Raw genomic sequence first — 14,304 nt, 5'->3', positions numbered from 1 at the left:
AGTTTGCAGACTTTTCATGAAGGCTTGTATAATTTGTCGAGTGAAATGGGTGCCTTGATCACTGACTGGATATTGTGGAAGGTATAGCCTATCTGGGAAATATATTCTTTTTTCCTTGCCGCTCTGGGGGCATTAGCCTTGCAACAGGGAAAGGCTTCAAACCGTCCAGAAAACATGTGCAATAACAACATATTGATAGCCCACACTAAGAGGCAGTTGAATGACATCAGTTTGCAGGTATTCAAAGGGTCCGGAGAGAGGAGGTCTGAGGCCTTTTGGGACAAAAATTGTTTTTCCAGGATTATGGACCTGACAAGTAGAAGTCTCCCTCCCAGTGTTGATTCATAATTGCAGTCACCTTAAATGTACTTTAGTGTGTAAAGGAATGTAAAAACCAAAAAATGGGATTTGCCTGAGAGCTGGGAATTACCAAGCAGCCAACTTTGGTTTCCTATAGCCCCATCTATTGACTTATCTTACAGCCATTGTTGACCCATCTTAATTTCTCTGATTCAGGAGCAGACTTTTGCCATGTTACAAGGTCATTAGGATGGCAAAAATCTGGCCATGTGGGGGCCAGTTTTTATAGAAGCAAAATGAACTTCATGCACACATGCCACAATCTTACAAATACAATATAAAGAAGACATGGTATTCTTACTTGATAATGCTTCCCACGTAACTTAATATATCAAAGAAATCTAATTAGTTTAATCAGTTTTTTGGAGTGTTCGTTAAAGAACACTTCTGGAAGAACTCCAAAATTTCTTACATGTCAAAAAAGCCTTCATTTAGAATTTGGTTTTGGGAACTTTGTCAAAATATCAAAAAAGGGTTTTAAAGTTTGCCTAAATAGGATCACAGATCATTATGAGACTTAATACTCAGAAGGTAAAGAAATGTTCACAATCTGTTATCAAAAGCAGACTGGAAGTCCAAAAAAAAACAAAAACAAAAACAAAAAAAACCTTTGTTCTTTTAACAGAGAAAATCAAATTCTAATTTTGTATCAGCCTACTATTGCTATCAAAACTTAACTCATTTTAATCTTAGGCCTGACCACTCATAAAGTTCCTTTCCAAAAATTCCTTTTTCACAAGCTTTATAAGTTTTCTGTTTTTCACATTCCGATTTTGTCCTGTTCTTTCTCTTTAAATAACCAACTCTTGGGGCCCCTGGGTGGCTCAGTCGGTTGGGGGTTCAACTTCAGCTCAGGTCATGGTCTCACGGTTCGTGGGTTCGAGCCCCGCATCAGGCTCTTTGCTGACAGCTTGGAGCCTGGAACCTGCTTCAGATTCTGTGTCTCCCTCTCTCTCTGTTCCTCCCCTACTCGCTCTCTGTCTCTCTCTCTCCCAAAAATAAATAAAGATTAAAAAAAAAAAAATTTAAAGAACCAACTCTTTAGTACAAAATTACTTTCTTTTCCCTCAACAAAAAAATGCATCTCCGTTTCTTAAACGTTCTCTTAACCATTTTACTTTGTTTACATACAAAGATGTTTCCCTTATTTCTAGTAGCTTTAATAACGGTAAATAGAATTCTTAACCCTTAGAAATCTTAATTTCTAGTCAAAACTAAGAAGGAATTTTGAACTATCATACCAGCATTTTTTAGATGAACAAATTATGAATACATTTCATAATTTCTAGAAGTATGTGCTTTTTTCAGTTTTCCAATGAAGAATTAACAAAACTAAATATCTTTTAGTTTTTCTGTAATAAGCCAAAAGTAGGTAAGCCTATGTTCAATAACAGTATTTTATCTTACTGGGAAATAATGTAAATATTCAGTACATTCCATCATTTAATTTAATTTAGCAAGACTCCTAAAATTTCCAGCTAGAGAGATTTGGAAAAATTTTTTAAGCACATTACCATAAAATATAATTATTTTATATGTAAGCTCTTATGCCACTTACATCTAAATCATTTGCTCCAGCAATCAAGTTTAGATTACCCACAAAACTTTGAGACGTTAGACACAATGAGCCATCATTCTAAGTTATTTTTGCTGACAAATTACAACAGCTGTAATAAACTAGTAATTCAGGTAGAATAAAATGTTTATCTTCATTGTATTCAATGTTGATAACTCTAAAGATATGCCTGTTTTAATTAAACTGATGAATTTAAACTAGCTTTAATTTAGTAGAAGATTATCCTAGAACTTCAAAAACATTTGGGTGTTTCTCTTATATTTCTGAGAATTTAATTAGATAAGCACTTAATTTTCCCTAAACCAATTAAGTAGATCTTTAAGCCAACTAGATTTACAAATTAATTTTAAGAACACCAACTGGAGATAGAAAATACCACACATTTACTACAAGTTCTCTCTATAGAAAGAGACACATAAACACGCAGACCTCATAGCTTATAGCTTTAAATTGTTGCCATGAATATAAGTGCAGAAACAAAATTCACTACATATAAAAAAAAAAAAGCTGCAGCTCAGTCTTTTCTTTATTATCTTTTAATTTTAGGGCTGAATTTTAATATAGTATGAAAGTTTGAATTCTTACACTTGAAAGAAGTTTTTTGAGTATAGTCGACACACAATGTTACATTAATTTCAGGTCTACAGCATGACGATTCGGCTTCTCTATACCTTATGCTGTGCTCCCCACAAGTGTAGCTACCATCTGTCCCCATAAAACACTATTATAATATTATTGACAATATTCCCTGTGCTGTGCCTCTTATTCTCACGACTTAGTCATTCCAAAACTGGAAGCCTTCCACTCCTCTTCATGCATATTACCCATTCTCCCAGCCTCCCTCCATCTGGCAACCATCATTTCTGAGTATTTAAAGGTTTGATTCTGCTTTTTTTTTTTTAATCATTTGTTTTTTAGATTCCACATATGAATGAAATCATACGATACTTAACTTTCTCAACCTGACTTACTTCATTTACCATAATAACCTCTTGATTCATCCATGTTGTCTCAGATGGCAAGGTCTCTTTTTTTTTTTTTTTTTTTTTTTATGGCTGACTGATATTCCCTTGTATACATATACCATAACTTCCTTATCCATTCTTTTGTCAGTGGACACTAAGATTGCTTCCATATTTTGGCTACTATAAATAATGCTTCAGTAAACAGGGGTGCATGTCTTTTCAAATTAGTGTTTGTTTTCTTTGGATGAGTACCCAGTAGTGGAGTTATTGGATCAAATGGTATTCCTGTTTTTACTTTTTGGGGGGAACCTCCATACCCACCGTGGCTGCACCAGTTTACGTTCCCATCAACAGTGCGTGAAGGTTCCTTTTTCACCACATCCTTACCAGTACTTGTTATTTCTTGTCTTTGATTTTAGCTGTTCCAACAGGTATTAGGTGATAACATATATTTAAAACAAGTGTAGCTGTTTTTAATTCCTCAAAGAGTTAAGTTGCCACCGAAATGATATCAAAGGATACTCATACTCATCCCCTTATGTTTGAGTGTTTTTTCCTGCTCTGGGTGCATTTAGCTTAGAGAAGTCCTAAAAAAAAAAAAAAAAATTCTTCTCAGGTTCTGAATACCAGCTTCTAATTTGGACAGATTTCTGATCATAGAGTTAGGAAATCCTTTCAAGTATCTTGTCAAGTCTCAGCCAAGACATACAGTTAACATTTGTGGCAGTTTTAAACAACCTCATTGATCCTAGCCGCATCCTCAAAAAGGGCACAAAAGATACTGTCTTTGTAAGATCTAGAACCTGCATGTCCCAGACAGGCTGAAAGCCAAGCCAAATTCTTAGGATATAAAATGAGACCATCAAGAAGGCAGTAGCCATCCCTGGGAGAACAAGGATCAATAACCAATTGTTCTAGATTTGGAAAGGAAAGGGATTTTTTTTTTTTTTCCCTCTCTACTGGGATCAGGACATAATTTATTTACAAAACTTTTTGAGAATCCTCTATGGGTTTAAGAAATTACTTAACTATGACCCTTAGTTAACTGTAGGGGTTGCCTGCATCCTGGGATGGTCTTTATCTTAAAAAGTAACCAATAGTCTCTTCAGAATGGAAAGGCAATTCAGATAGAGGATTCCTAGAAAGAGTACTCAAATAAAGGAGAGAGGAGGACCATAGGAAGTAATGTCAGTCTTACATGTTAGTCTTTTGTTTTAGGTGCCTTTCTTTTTCATTGTCCTTTTACAGTGAATCAATGAAACTTTTGGAATTTTGAAACCTTTTGAAGGCTTCTGCCTACCAATTAAAATAGGTATCCCGTTCTGTTTGAGAATACTTTCAAGTGTTCTTCAAGAACACTTTTTTTTTAATTTTTTTTAAGTTTATTTATTTATTTATTTATTTACTTTTGAGAAGAGAGAGAGAGAGAGAGCATGAACGGGGGAGGGGGGAGAAAGAGGGAGACACAAAATCTGAAACAGGCTCCAGGCTCTGAGCTGTCAGCACAGAGCCCAACGGGGGGCTCGAACTCACAGACCGCAAGATTATGACCTGAGCCGAAGTCAGATGCTTAACCGACTGAGCCACCCAGGCGCCCCAAGAACATTTCTTAAATTATTTCTCTAATTGGAGTATTTACCTTAATGGCCATTGTAATTCTAGGTTGGTTTTAGTAAGATCTTGCTATTTGACTAAATATTGGCAATTTCTGGGACTATAGTTTTTAGACCTACAGTAAGCAGGTGTATGCCAGAATGTGGCCTGGTCAACTCTACATATAAAAGATCCCACTTTTTAGCTAAGCCTCTGGATTTCTCGAAGTCAAACTAATACCTAAGAGAGACATGACATGGAGTTGGGAATTGTGCGGTGTTTTACTTCATTGCATAGAAATTGCCTTCAGGTTGGTGGGTGACCTAGTGTCAGTTCTAACCCATTAATGTGACCAACTTATTCTATATCAGAAGTCTTCTTGAGGTGGTGAGTGCTCTAATAGCCTTTGAATTTAAATGCTTGACCCATGGCCACCAATGTTTGCAGCCTTATTTCTGGCTTCTGAGACTTTCTTATCAGCCATTATTTAAAACAACACCAGAGGCCTCACACTGGACCTAGTCCAGCTCACATCAGGCCCAGCCTGGCTCTTAAGTCAGATCCAGCCAGTGGCCACCAACCCCAGCCAGTGGCCACCACCAGTTGCCACCGTAAGCTGACTAGCAGATGCTAGTAAATGGAGACTGTGGGTTAGAATTGGGGAAAGTACCAAACCCAGCAAACGCCAGTCAGTGGGGACTGTAGACTGGAACTGGGAAAGGGATTTCAATATGAAATTGTAGACTGAACCAAGCAAAGGACTGGAGTTCTGTGAGAGCCTCTTGTCTGTGCAGACTGACTCATTAACTCTGTACTGGAAACCAATTAGATCCAAATTCAAATGCAAAGAAGGTGGAGCTCAAAGAGAGAGGAGCTCACCAAAGGTCCTTGAAGTGTCACGCCTGTGTTTCTTTTTATTTCCAATTGTCCTTGGAAATTCCCTTCTTTGGATCCTGTTGCTGCCACCCAATCTGTTAAAAGACAAAACCAAGTAAATTTTGAAGATGCAGTTGGCTTCATTAGATGATACATGAATTGGGCAGTATCCCATCCAGCAAATAAGGGGAGCTCCAGGTAGTTGTACAAGATGGAAAGTTTTTATAGGAAGGGTGGTGGAGCAAAGAAGTTATTAGCAAAATAAAAGAAAAGGATTGTACCAGGTAAGGTCACCTTTCCTTGGGGTTAAGAGTAGGGGGTCTAATTAGGTGGATTACCTCATCTTGGAAGTGATAGAGGGGGCCCATGTGACAGATAATCTCATTTAGTGCTGTTCAGAAAATTCCTGACTGGTTAAGACAAATTTCTGAGGAGGTTGAGGCTACAGTCAGGTTAGGTATTAAGACCTAGTGTGGTGACTTAGCCTAAGTGTCTGTATTTTGGGCCTCTCTTTTTCTTTTTAATGAGACCGCGGGGGTGTGAGATTTTCAATGGCAAAGGATGTGAATACTTAGAGCCCCGTTGTTATTTCACACCTGAAGTTTTTCCCGTGGTGTTTCTTCTGTGTAGAGTGTCCACTTTGTTTCCCTGATTCTCTTTCCTAGGTGTTAACTCTTACTTGACTTTTAACTGTAGTTCAGATATTATATTATTTTCCTGAAGACCCTACCACCCCTACCCTTGTTTAGGTTAGGTGCTTTCTTCTGTGTTCCTCTAGCTCTTTGCACCTCTGTTTAATTATCCTGTGTTCCACAGAACACTGTTCAAAGAGTACTGTGAAATACATGCTCCGTGTCAAACAGACTGAGAAAACAAAATCGAGTGCTTTAGAATTTCCCAAAGCCTTTAATATGCTAAAAACGTGTCAGTATTCTCCAAGACGAGAAGGTAGTATGAAACATTTTCCAAACAGAGCGCCGAACCATTTATTTGAGCTATTTATTTTAAATTTTCAGTTTCTTAATTTTTCATTTTCATGTCAGCTGTGTTGTGTGTATGTGAATGCAAGTGTTGTTTTCTTTTGTTACTTTAAGAATATTAATTACAGAAATTTAGAGTCTTCTGTTTGCTCAATTAACTCTGTTTCCTTAAGTTTTTGTATTTTGGGCTTGTTGAGTTTGGTGCCTGCCTTGCATGGTTTTGTTTTGTTCAGGCCTCTTTTGAAGTGTTCATTTCTGTATTGGAGATTTCTTGTTGACTTGTTGGTAGATATTGAACTCTGTTTATGATAGCCTGCCTCTGATGATGAATAAAAAAAGAATGATTTGCTCCAAGATGAGACAAGCTGATATTTGTCTTTGGGCGTCGGAGGCTACGTGGAAGTCAGCACCTTCCTAAGGCACTGCTGCCTCACCGTGTTGTTCTAGATACAGAGATGACTGACTGTTGGTTGGAACAAGCAGGGAAAAGAGAGTGATCTGTCCTACCTTCTGTTCCACACACCTTCCCATTCATTACCCTGGGAAATGTTTCTGCCCTGCCCTCCACACTCTGGGTTTGCATTGACTTTCTTCAAGGGCTTGCAGGACCTTCAGACTACTCCTGCTTTGCATTGGTCTTATTTTGGGGGGTTGTCATTAGTTCCTGTATATACTAACTTTTTCTTGCCTTTTTCCCTATTATCACCCTTTTCCTTAAATCTAATCCCATCTTTTTATCTTTTAGGGATTCCTCAGAATTTGTTCTCTGCTTACTCTTTGCAAAGCACTGTTACAGCTTTGGGGTTTTTTTTAAAGTCTTCTGTGATATTGTCTAGAAATTTAGGTGGGAAAGGGAAGTTGTCTAATCTCTACCATCTTTAAGCATCTGCATCCTTTATTTGCAAGGTTCACTTGTAAACGTTTCTTGATTTACTCAACTCTGGGACATGCATGCTTGAACTGGCCTTTTTTAGTCCCTCGATTTTTTCTTCATGCTGTGCGCCCCTTCAAAGACCACACATATTTCTGTATTTGTTTCTTTGCAAGATGGCGGCTATATGGTAGCTGTTCGACTGAACTAAGTCTTACGAAGTCCAACTGTACACAAAATATAAAGTCCAAAATACAGTCAGAGATAAATGATCGTTTTGTAAAGGAATCTTTTTACCATAACTGGTGCCTATATTGCATTTCAAGGTCTATTTGTTTATAGTTTTAGGGACTATCAAAAAAATGAGGATGCCACTTGATCATACATTCTAGCAGAGTTCTTTGTTGTTTCAGTTTGAAAACCACAGTACTTCACTTGTCTGAGAGAACCTAGAACATGAAAATATTAATGGAAGGTCATTCAAATTTGCTCTTGTAGTGTGATTACAGTATTACTTTAAAATATGTGTGTGTGTTTATATCCAGAATGCTACTACCTGTTAGCTGAAAGATAAGGCTGCAAAGAATGTTTATCAAAGTGTGATTTATAATAGTAAAACCTAGAAACAATCTCAATAATTGATAAAAAGTAGATTAAACACGATAGTAAAACATTATACAGCCATTTAAAAAAAGACAATGTAAAATAGCATTTATTGATTCAAGAAGAGCAAGTTACAAATTGTGTAGACAGTACAGTTGCATTTTACATAAGGCTCTGAATATAGAAAGATTAGGTTATATACCAATGTGTTAGTGGATTGATTTTTTTGTTCTTTTTGTTTTTTCCCAATGAAAGTGAATCATTTTAAAAATAAGTTTTTTAAAAGTTATTTAAAATAGCAAAAACTTCAAAAATCACATTTGTGAATATTCAGGGAATGATTCTTCTTTTACTTAAGTAAACAGATATTTGCCATATTGTCTAATGTAGCTAGTGCAGGGGAGGAAAATGGTGTCCTCAACTCTCTCAGGATATCTGGCTGGGTCTGAAAATTAAACTGACAGATTAACAGGAGAAAAGTATATAAGCTTATTTAATAGAAGTTTTACATGAGATGGAAAACTTAAAAAGGAAGTGAAGACCCAAAGAAATAGTTAGACCTGAGTATTTTATGCTAGGTTTGATTAAGGGTGCACAGTAATGGAGGAATATGATGGGTTAAAGAATACGAGGTAATTGTAGTACACAAGGTGGGGGCCAGCTTCGCCAGGCTTCTTTGTTTCTATTCTTCTTGGTGTCCCTTTGTCTTTGGAGGTAAGGATGTTCCTTTCCTCTTGATATAAGAAGGGCATATGTCATATGAGGAAACTTATGATGTTTCAAGGAAGAAGGATGGGGCAGGGAGGAGGTTAGAGTAACATTCCTGCTTCTCATATTTTCTCAAACTCCTTTGGCTGAAAATAATCAAGATGCTGAAGTAGTATGTCCTGAACTCCAACAATTACCATGACTAACTTGTGTTGGAATTTGTTTACTCATAGTTCAGCTTTCACTAATATTACGAGTATTGCTTTCAGTTATCTATTATACCTCATTTGTGAAGGAAATTTGCCAAAACTTAATAATAATGTCAACACTTTAATCATCAGGACAATGCATTGAACACTTCTAAGCCATTGAATTAAGTGAAAATTATTTTAATCAAATTAATTTACTTTCTATAAAAATACACTGAAAAACTGACTTAAAACTTCGGTACTATAAATGTAGACAGGCTGCAACTGTGATGCATGTTCAAAACGCATAGTTAATAATAGTTAACATGTATTGAACAATTACGGTATTTTGTGGAGGGCTTTACGTGTATTCTCTCGTTTAATCTAACAAATGTTTTCGGTAGATAGGTACTTTAAACATCCCTGTTTTCCATTTGAGAGATAAGTAGTTTGCATATAGTCACACAAGTAAATGGTTTAGAGGGAGAATTTGAACCCAGGAAGTCTCACTTTGGAGGTCATGCTTTTAACCATGAAGATGCTCTACTTAGCTTAAAACTGATGGATGCTTTTGTGACCAGCATTCCCTTGAAGCAGTTACACCTTCGGGTCTTAAAATAATATAGAGGAATAGAAAACTGAAGTCATTTAATTGATTATACGGTTTTCCTACAACTGAGGAGGTTGTCAGTATCATAGTGTCCAAACGTGAACCCCAAAGAAAAACCTGTCTAACACTGTTTAAGTCCTAATACTGAATATCTTTTTGAGTCTCTTCTCAGCTGTTTCTTCTTCTCAATTCTAACCCCATTCCATAGGATGTCAGAGTACAGAGCTTTAGTTGAAGCAATCAAAAGAACAAAAAGTAAATTATTACGTAAATGCTAGATCTTTTAGCAGCATTAATGCTTGGAAAAGTTTCATGCCTTTTTGAATATTAAGATTCTTCCTAACTTTAACTTATTAGTACTACTTCACATTTTTCCCTTTGGAAATACTATGAATGTTCATTAGGGCTTGAAGTGAGCTTCCAAAAGATTTGGTTGCTAGATTGTAGTTGTAATAATGTGTCCCTACAATTAATAATAGATTAATTCTAAGTATAGAGCATTAAAGTGTAAGGAAATTATATTAGTTGGCAGTTCTGTTCTGCTGCTACCAGCAGAAACTCCCAAAATACTGACTTACACAAGATAAAACTTTTTCCTCTCACAAAAAAGAAATTCAGTTGACAATACTGTAGTCATTAAAGACTCAAGCTACTTCTTTGTTTCTGCTCAGCTCTCCCTAGTGTATGACTTCCATTCTCATGGTCACTCATGGTCCAATATGGCTGTTGGAAGTGCAGCTATCAGGTCCAGGCAGGAAGGGCAAATAGACTCTTACTCATTTTTTTTGTCCCCTCTTTTAGATGCTTTCCTAGTAGTTTGACCCTAAGACCTCCCTATGTCTATCTTGGAGGTTAAGTCTGTACCAACAACTAGCTGCCAAAAAAGGCTAGAATGTTGCTACTCAAAATAAAATTAGACTTCTCTTACTTAGGAAGAACGGGAGGAAAATGGCCAGCAGTCTGTCATAAGACTGTAGGAGACATCTTATCTAGACTTAAGTTTAAGATATTAAGACCCAGACTTCCCTAGCTGTCTATATAGCTGAATAGTGGCAGAGTTACGATCAGAACCCAGATGTCTTGTTGACCTGTGTTAACCAGAGGATAACAGTTGCTTATAGTAATGATGAATTAGATAAAATTATAGTAAATCAATCTAGTATTAATAGGAGTTTTTCTCTGCTATTTTGCCTCAACATCTATCTGCACTGTATCCACACACACTTGGATATTTCAGAATATTTTGCCTGCTTACTTGATAAATCTTTCTATGATAATTGTTCCCTTAAGATGCGAGTTATATTGGCTGTCTAGATTCTGTGATTAAAATTGATAGTTTTAGTAGGCTCTAAAAACATATAAAATTCTTTTTAACATTAATGGTTTTGTAACTTCAGGTAAACTTTTTTCTCAAATTTTCTCTTACAGTATAGCTGAAATACAGAAAGATGTGGAATACAGGTTGCCATTCACCGTAAACAACCTGACAATTAACATTAATATGTGAGTAGAATTGTATCCTATATTTTTATGTAATAGTGCGTTTAAAAGTCTTTTCATTATTTTGTTTCTTAGTTATTAGACGTAAATTGCTTAAAGTAAACTTGCTTAAACCTTTCCCTTTCTAGTAACTGTAACTTCTAAAAAAGTTAATGCAATTTCGTGAAACAAAAATTTTTTAAAGACATCATTATAATGATATTGCTGTAAGAAAAAACTATACAAGAAGAAAGAAATGCAATGAAAAGATGTAATGATCTTTAGTACTATAATTATTTTTATTGATTTGCACTAAAGTTTTAGCTGGAGGTAGGCTGAAAGAAAGAATGATAAGGACAATCAAGGGGATTGTGTATCGAAAACCATTAGAGATCTATTCAGCTTTATATCAAAAACAAGTTAAAATAGTCTAGTTTTCAGCAACAGATACACTACATCAGCCAGAAAAGTTCAAGGCTCAATTTGATCTGCTGATTAAAGAAAAAAAATCAAGTTAAAAATTTTCTTCGTGAGAGAAAAGATTGGACAGGATGATTGCTGAATTCCCCATTTAACCATAAGTGCAGTTATTAGTCTTCAGCATGAAAGTATTAAGTTACTACTTTCTCAGATTGCAGTAGGGGGCTGGGTGCTGGAGCAGGTGTTTGTGGGTAAGAAGCACTTAACTGGAAGACAAGAAGCATGGCTTATTCATCTTCATATTCTCACCGTCTAGCACAATGCCAGCACAGAAAAGGCCTTGTGAAATCCTAGTTGAATAAGTGAATGAAAGTGTGAACGTATAACAGTCCCAAGCATGATGCTGGCTTATCTTGATATAGAGGAGCTTTTTGAATCCTCACAACAGTCCTGCAAATTGGGCAAATTACAGACACATAGGTAGTGAACAGCATAGTCAGGATTACAGACCCAGATTGGTTGTGCTTCAAAGACCATTCATTGCCTTTTTTACCAAACTACTTTAACGTCTTTATATAAATGAAGTAGTTTTGTCCCCCATATGCTTTAGTAGGAAAAGCCAAAAAGGACCCAGTTTTCTTTTTGACAGTGCTGTAAAATAAATAGTTATCTGAGCCAGCAGGCGAACAGAGAGACCGTTTAAAGGGACATATTCTTCTTTGAGAGGTTTGGAAATCAGTATCCATATCCAGTAAAATCCCATTTTTTAAGACTTCGATCTCTGATTTTAAATTTGTGGTAGTTCAGAAAGGTTGAGATTTTCACCTTTTTTTTTTTTTTTTTTTTTTTTTTTTTTTTTTGTATTGAGAGTTTACTGTTCTTTACTTGAAACCATGTGATTGACCTCAGACTTGGGAGAGATGTGTTAATGGGGACAATTAGAAGAGAACTTTATAGAACCAAGGCATGATGATAGCTACAGTGTTTTAATTGTAGTACTTTGGCTTTTATCTATTCACTCTTTAAAAATTCAGTAGATGGTGAAATAATTCTTGGCAGTATTTCAAAAGTAGGAAAACCACGAGGAAATTATATGGACAGAAACTGTGGTCCAGCTGATAGCCAGACTGGGTTACTGTGGTTCACCTCGTACAAATAGCCTGATCTGACTTTTATCTGAGATTTTACGTAGCTTGGTTTATTGTGTTTGAAAGCAATTAATTGACTTGGTGTAAAGAATATTCTATAACTCAGGGTATCCATATTCCACATTAAGAAGGTTTTACTATATTGAATTACTTTATGATACTGTTGCCAAAGTAGATCCTTTTGTATATTTTCAATCAACAACCATAAGAGAGCACTTACTGTGAATAATTAATCCAAATTAAAGTATGAAAATTTAATTTGCTTTTAACTAACTTTGTTTTAGCATTAATGACTATATAACATAACCCTTGTCTTTTTGTTTTTCATCTGTTCTACATTGAACAGATTGCTCCCTCCACAGTTTCCTCAGGAAAAACCAGTGATCAGTGTTTATCCACCAATACGACATCACTTAATGGATAAACAAGGAGTCTATGTTACCTCTCCATTAGTAAACAACGTATGTATACAGTATAATTTATTTCAGAGTAGTATAACAGGTGTATTACTTTTCTGCTGTATATTCAGAAATCTAAAATGCATTTAAAATCTCATTTGGAATCAGTACAATTCCGAGAAAAAAAAAGTCACTATATCTAATAGATAATATTGATTTGAAAGTTATTTGTTTTTCTGTGATGAGGACCTGTTGATCTTAGAACTTTGGTTCATAGTAGATCTTCCATAGTTGTCAGGAGGGGATAAAATTCAAATATGCCTCCAAGTTCTTAGGATACATAAATAATTGATTAATGTGAGGAACTGTAACTTATACGTACTCTCAGAATTTATCATTGAACCTTAAAATTATTTTTAAAAGTGTGGAAATATTTTAGCTCCATTATTGGTTAAATAGATTTTTAACCTGATTTATGGTATCGAGTGTATAGGAAAATATTAGAAGTTGTAGATTGCTCATATGGTCATTTGACACAATATCCTTTGTTTTTCATTTACTTCCTGACTTGCAGAAGGGGATTTAAGATTAAGTTTTAGGATGACATTATCCTAATAAGACTTATTCTGAAAGTGATTTTAATCTTCCTGTATACTGTTACTTTCAGTTTACGATGCATTCAGATCTTGGAAAAATTATTCAGAGTCTGTTGGATGAGTTTTGGAAGAATCCTCCAGTTTTAGCTCCTTCTTCAACAGCATTTTCATAGTAAGTATATTTGTAACAAAAAACCTATATGTATATATTTATTTTTACTTATTTTTATCGGAGTGCACATAATACAGTTTAAAATTTCAAATGATGTTAAAAGGCAGTTCTCTTTTTTTCCACATTCCCACCTTCACACAGACAAATTTATACTTTTGAGAGGCAGCTGCGTTTTCTTCTTTTAGCTGCTTCTCTAATATTTACCTTCATCTTTCTGAATAATGTAAATATAATATAAACATACATCTCTTAATTCTCTCATTTTAGGTGTATCAGCCTTCTGTTATGATTGATGAGACTTTATCTTTCACAAACGCTTTCCTTCCAGTCTCTCAGTGATTGAGGTCATGATTTTTACTTAAATTTCATGTTTGATATTTTAATTAATTTGATTCTGGAAATATTCCCTGTTGCTAAGTCATGTACTTGGTCATGATTACATTTCTTTTATGATACAACTTTTTGCTTTTTTTTTGGAGATGATAATTCTGTGTTTCCATTGGTTATTTTATCTTTTTAATTTTCCACATCTTTCAGCAGCTTTGAAAAATACCTTTCAAATCGTTTTTACACATCATCAAACCTTGACAACATGTATTTTCCTTGTGAATCTGCAGTTTGATTAGAGACTACTAGAGACAGCTCGTCTTTGTTTCATCTTTTGCATTAACTGTTGTGGTTGCAAATCCAGGGATTGAAATACTCTGAAGGCTCACTTAATTTTCACATCTGGCAGTTAAAGTCAGTCACAAAGTCCCATC

The 14,304-nt window shown here is 35.4% G+C and overlaps 1 protein-coding gene across 2 annotated transcripts in view; it reads left to right on the top strand.

The window, feature by feature from the left end:
• Nucleotides 1-14,304, top strand: part of VPS37A (VPS37A subunit of ESCRT-I) — a 46,107-nt gene that overhangs the window by 9,345 nt on the left and 22,458 nt on the right. For both annotated transcript variants that reach the window (XM_058720089.1, XM_058720090.1), the window contains exons 2-4: nt 10,759-10,833; nt 12,724-12,838; nt 13,443-13,543. In XM_058720089.1, the coding sequence (XP_058576072.1) occupies nt 10,759-10,833; nt 12,724-12,838; nt 13,443-13,543 (291 nt within the window). The remainder of the gene's footprint in view (nt 1-10,758; nt 10,834-12,723; nt 12,839-13,442; nt 13,544-14,304) is intronic.

This window comes from Neofelis nebulosa, chromosome 3 (genome assembly GCF_028018385.1).
Source record: "Neofelis nebulosa isolate mNeoNeb1 chromosome 3, mNeoNeb1.pri, whole genome shotgun sequence".
Lineage (NCBI taxonomy): Eukaryota > Metazoa > Chordata > Mammalia > Carnivora > Felidae > Neofelis > Neofelis nebulosa.
The sequence above is the reverse complement of the archived record's forward strand: the minus strand, read 5'-3'. Positions and strand labels throughout refer to the sequence as shown.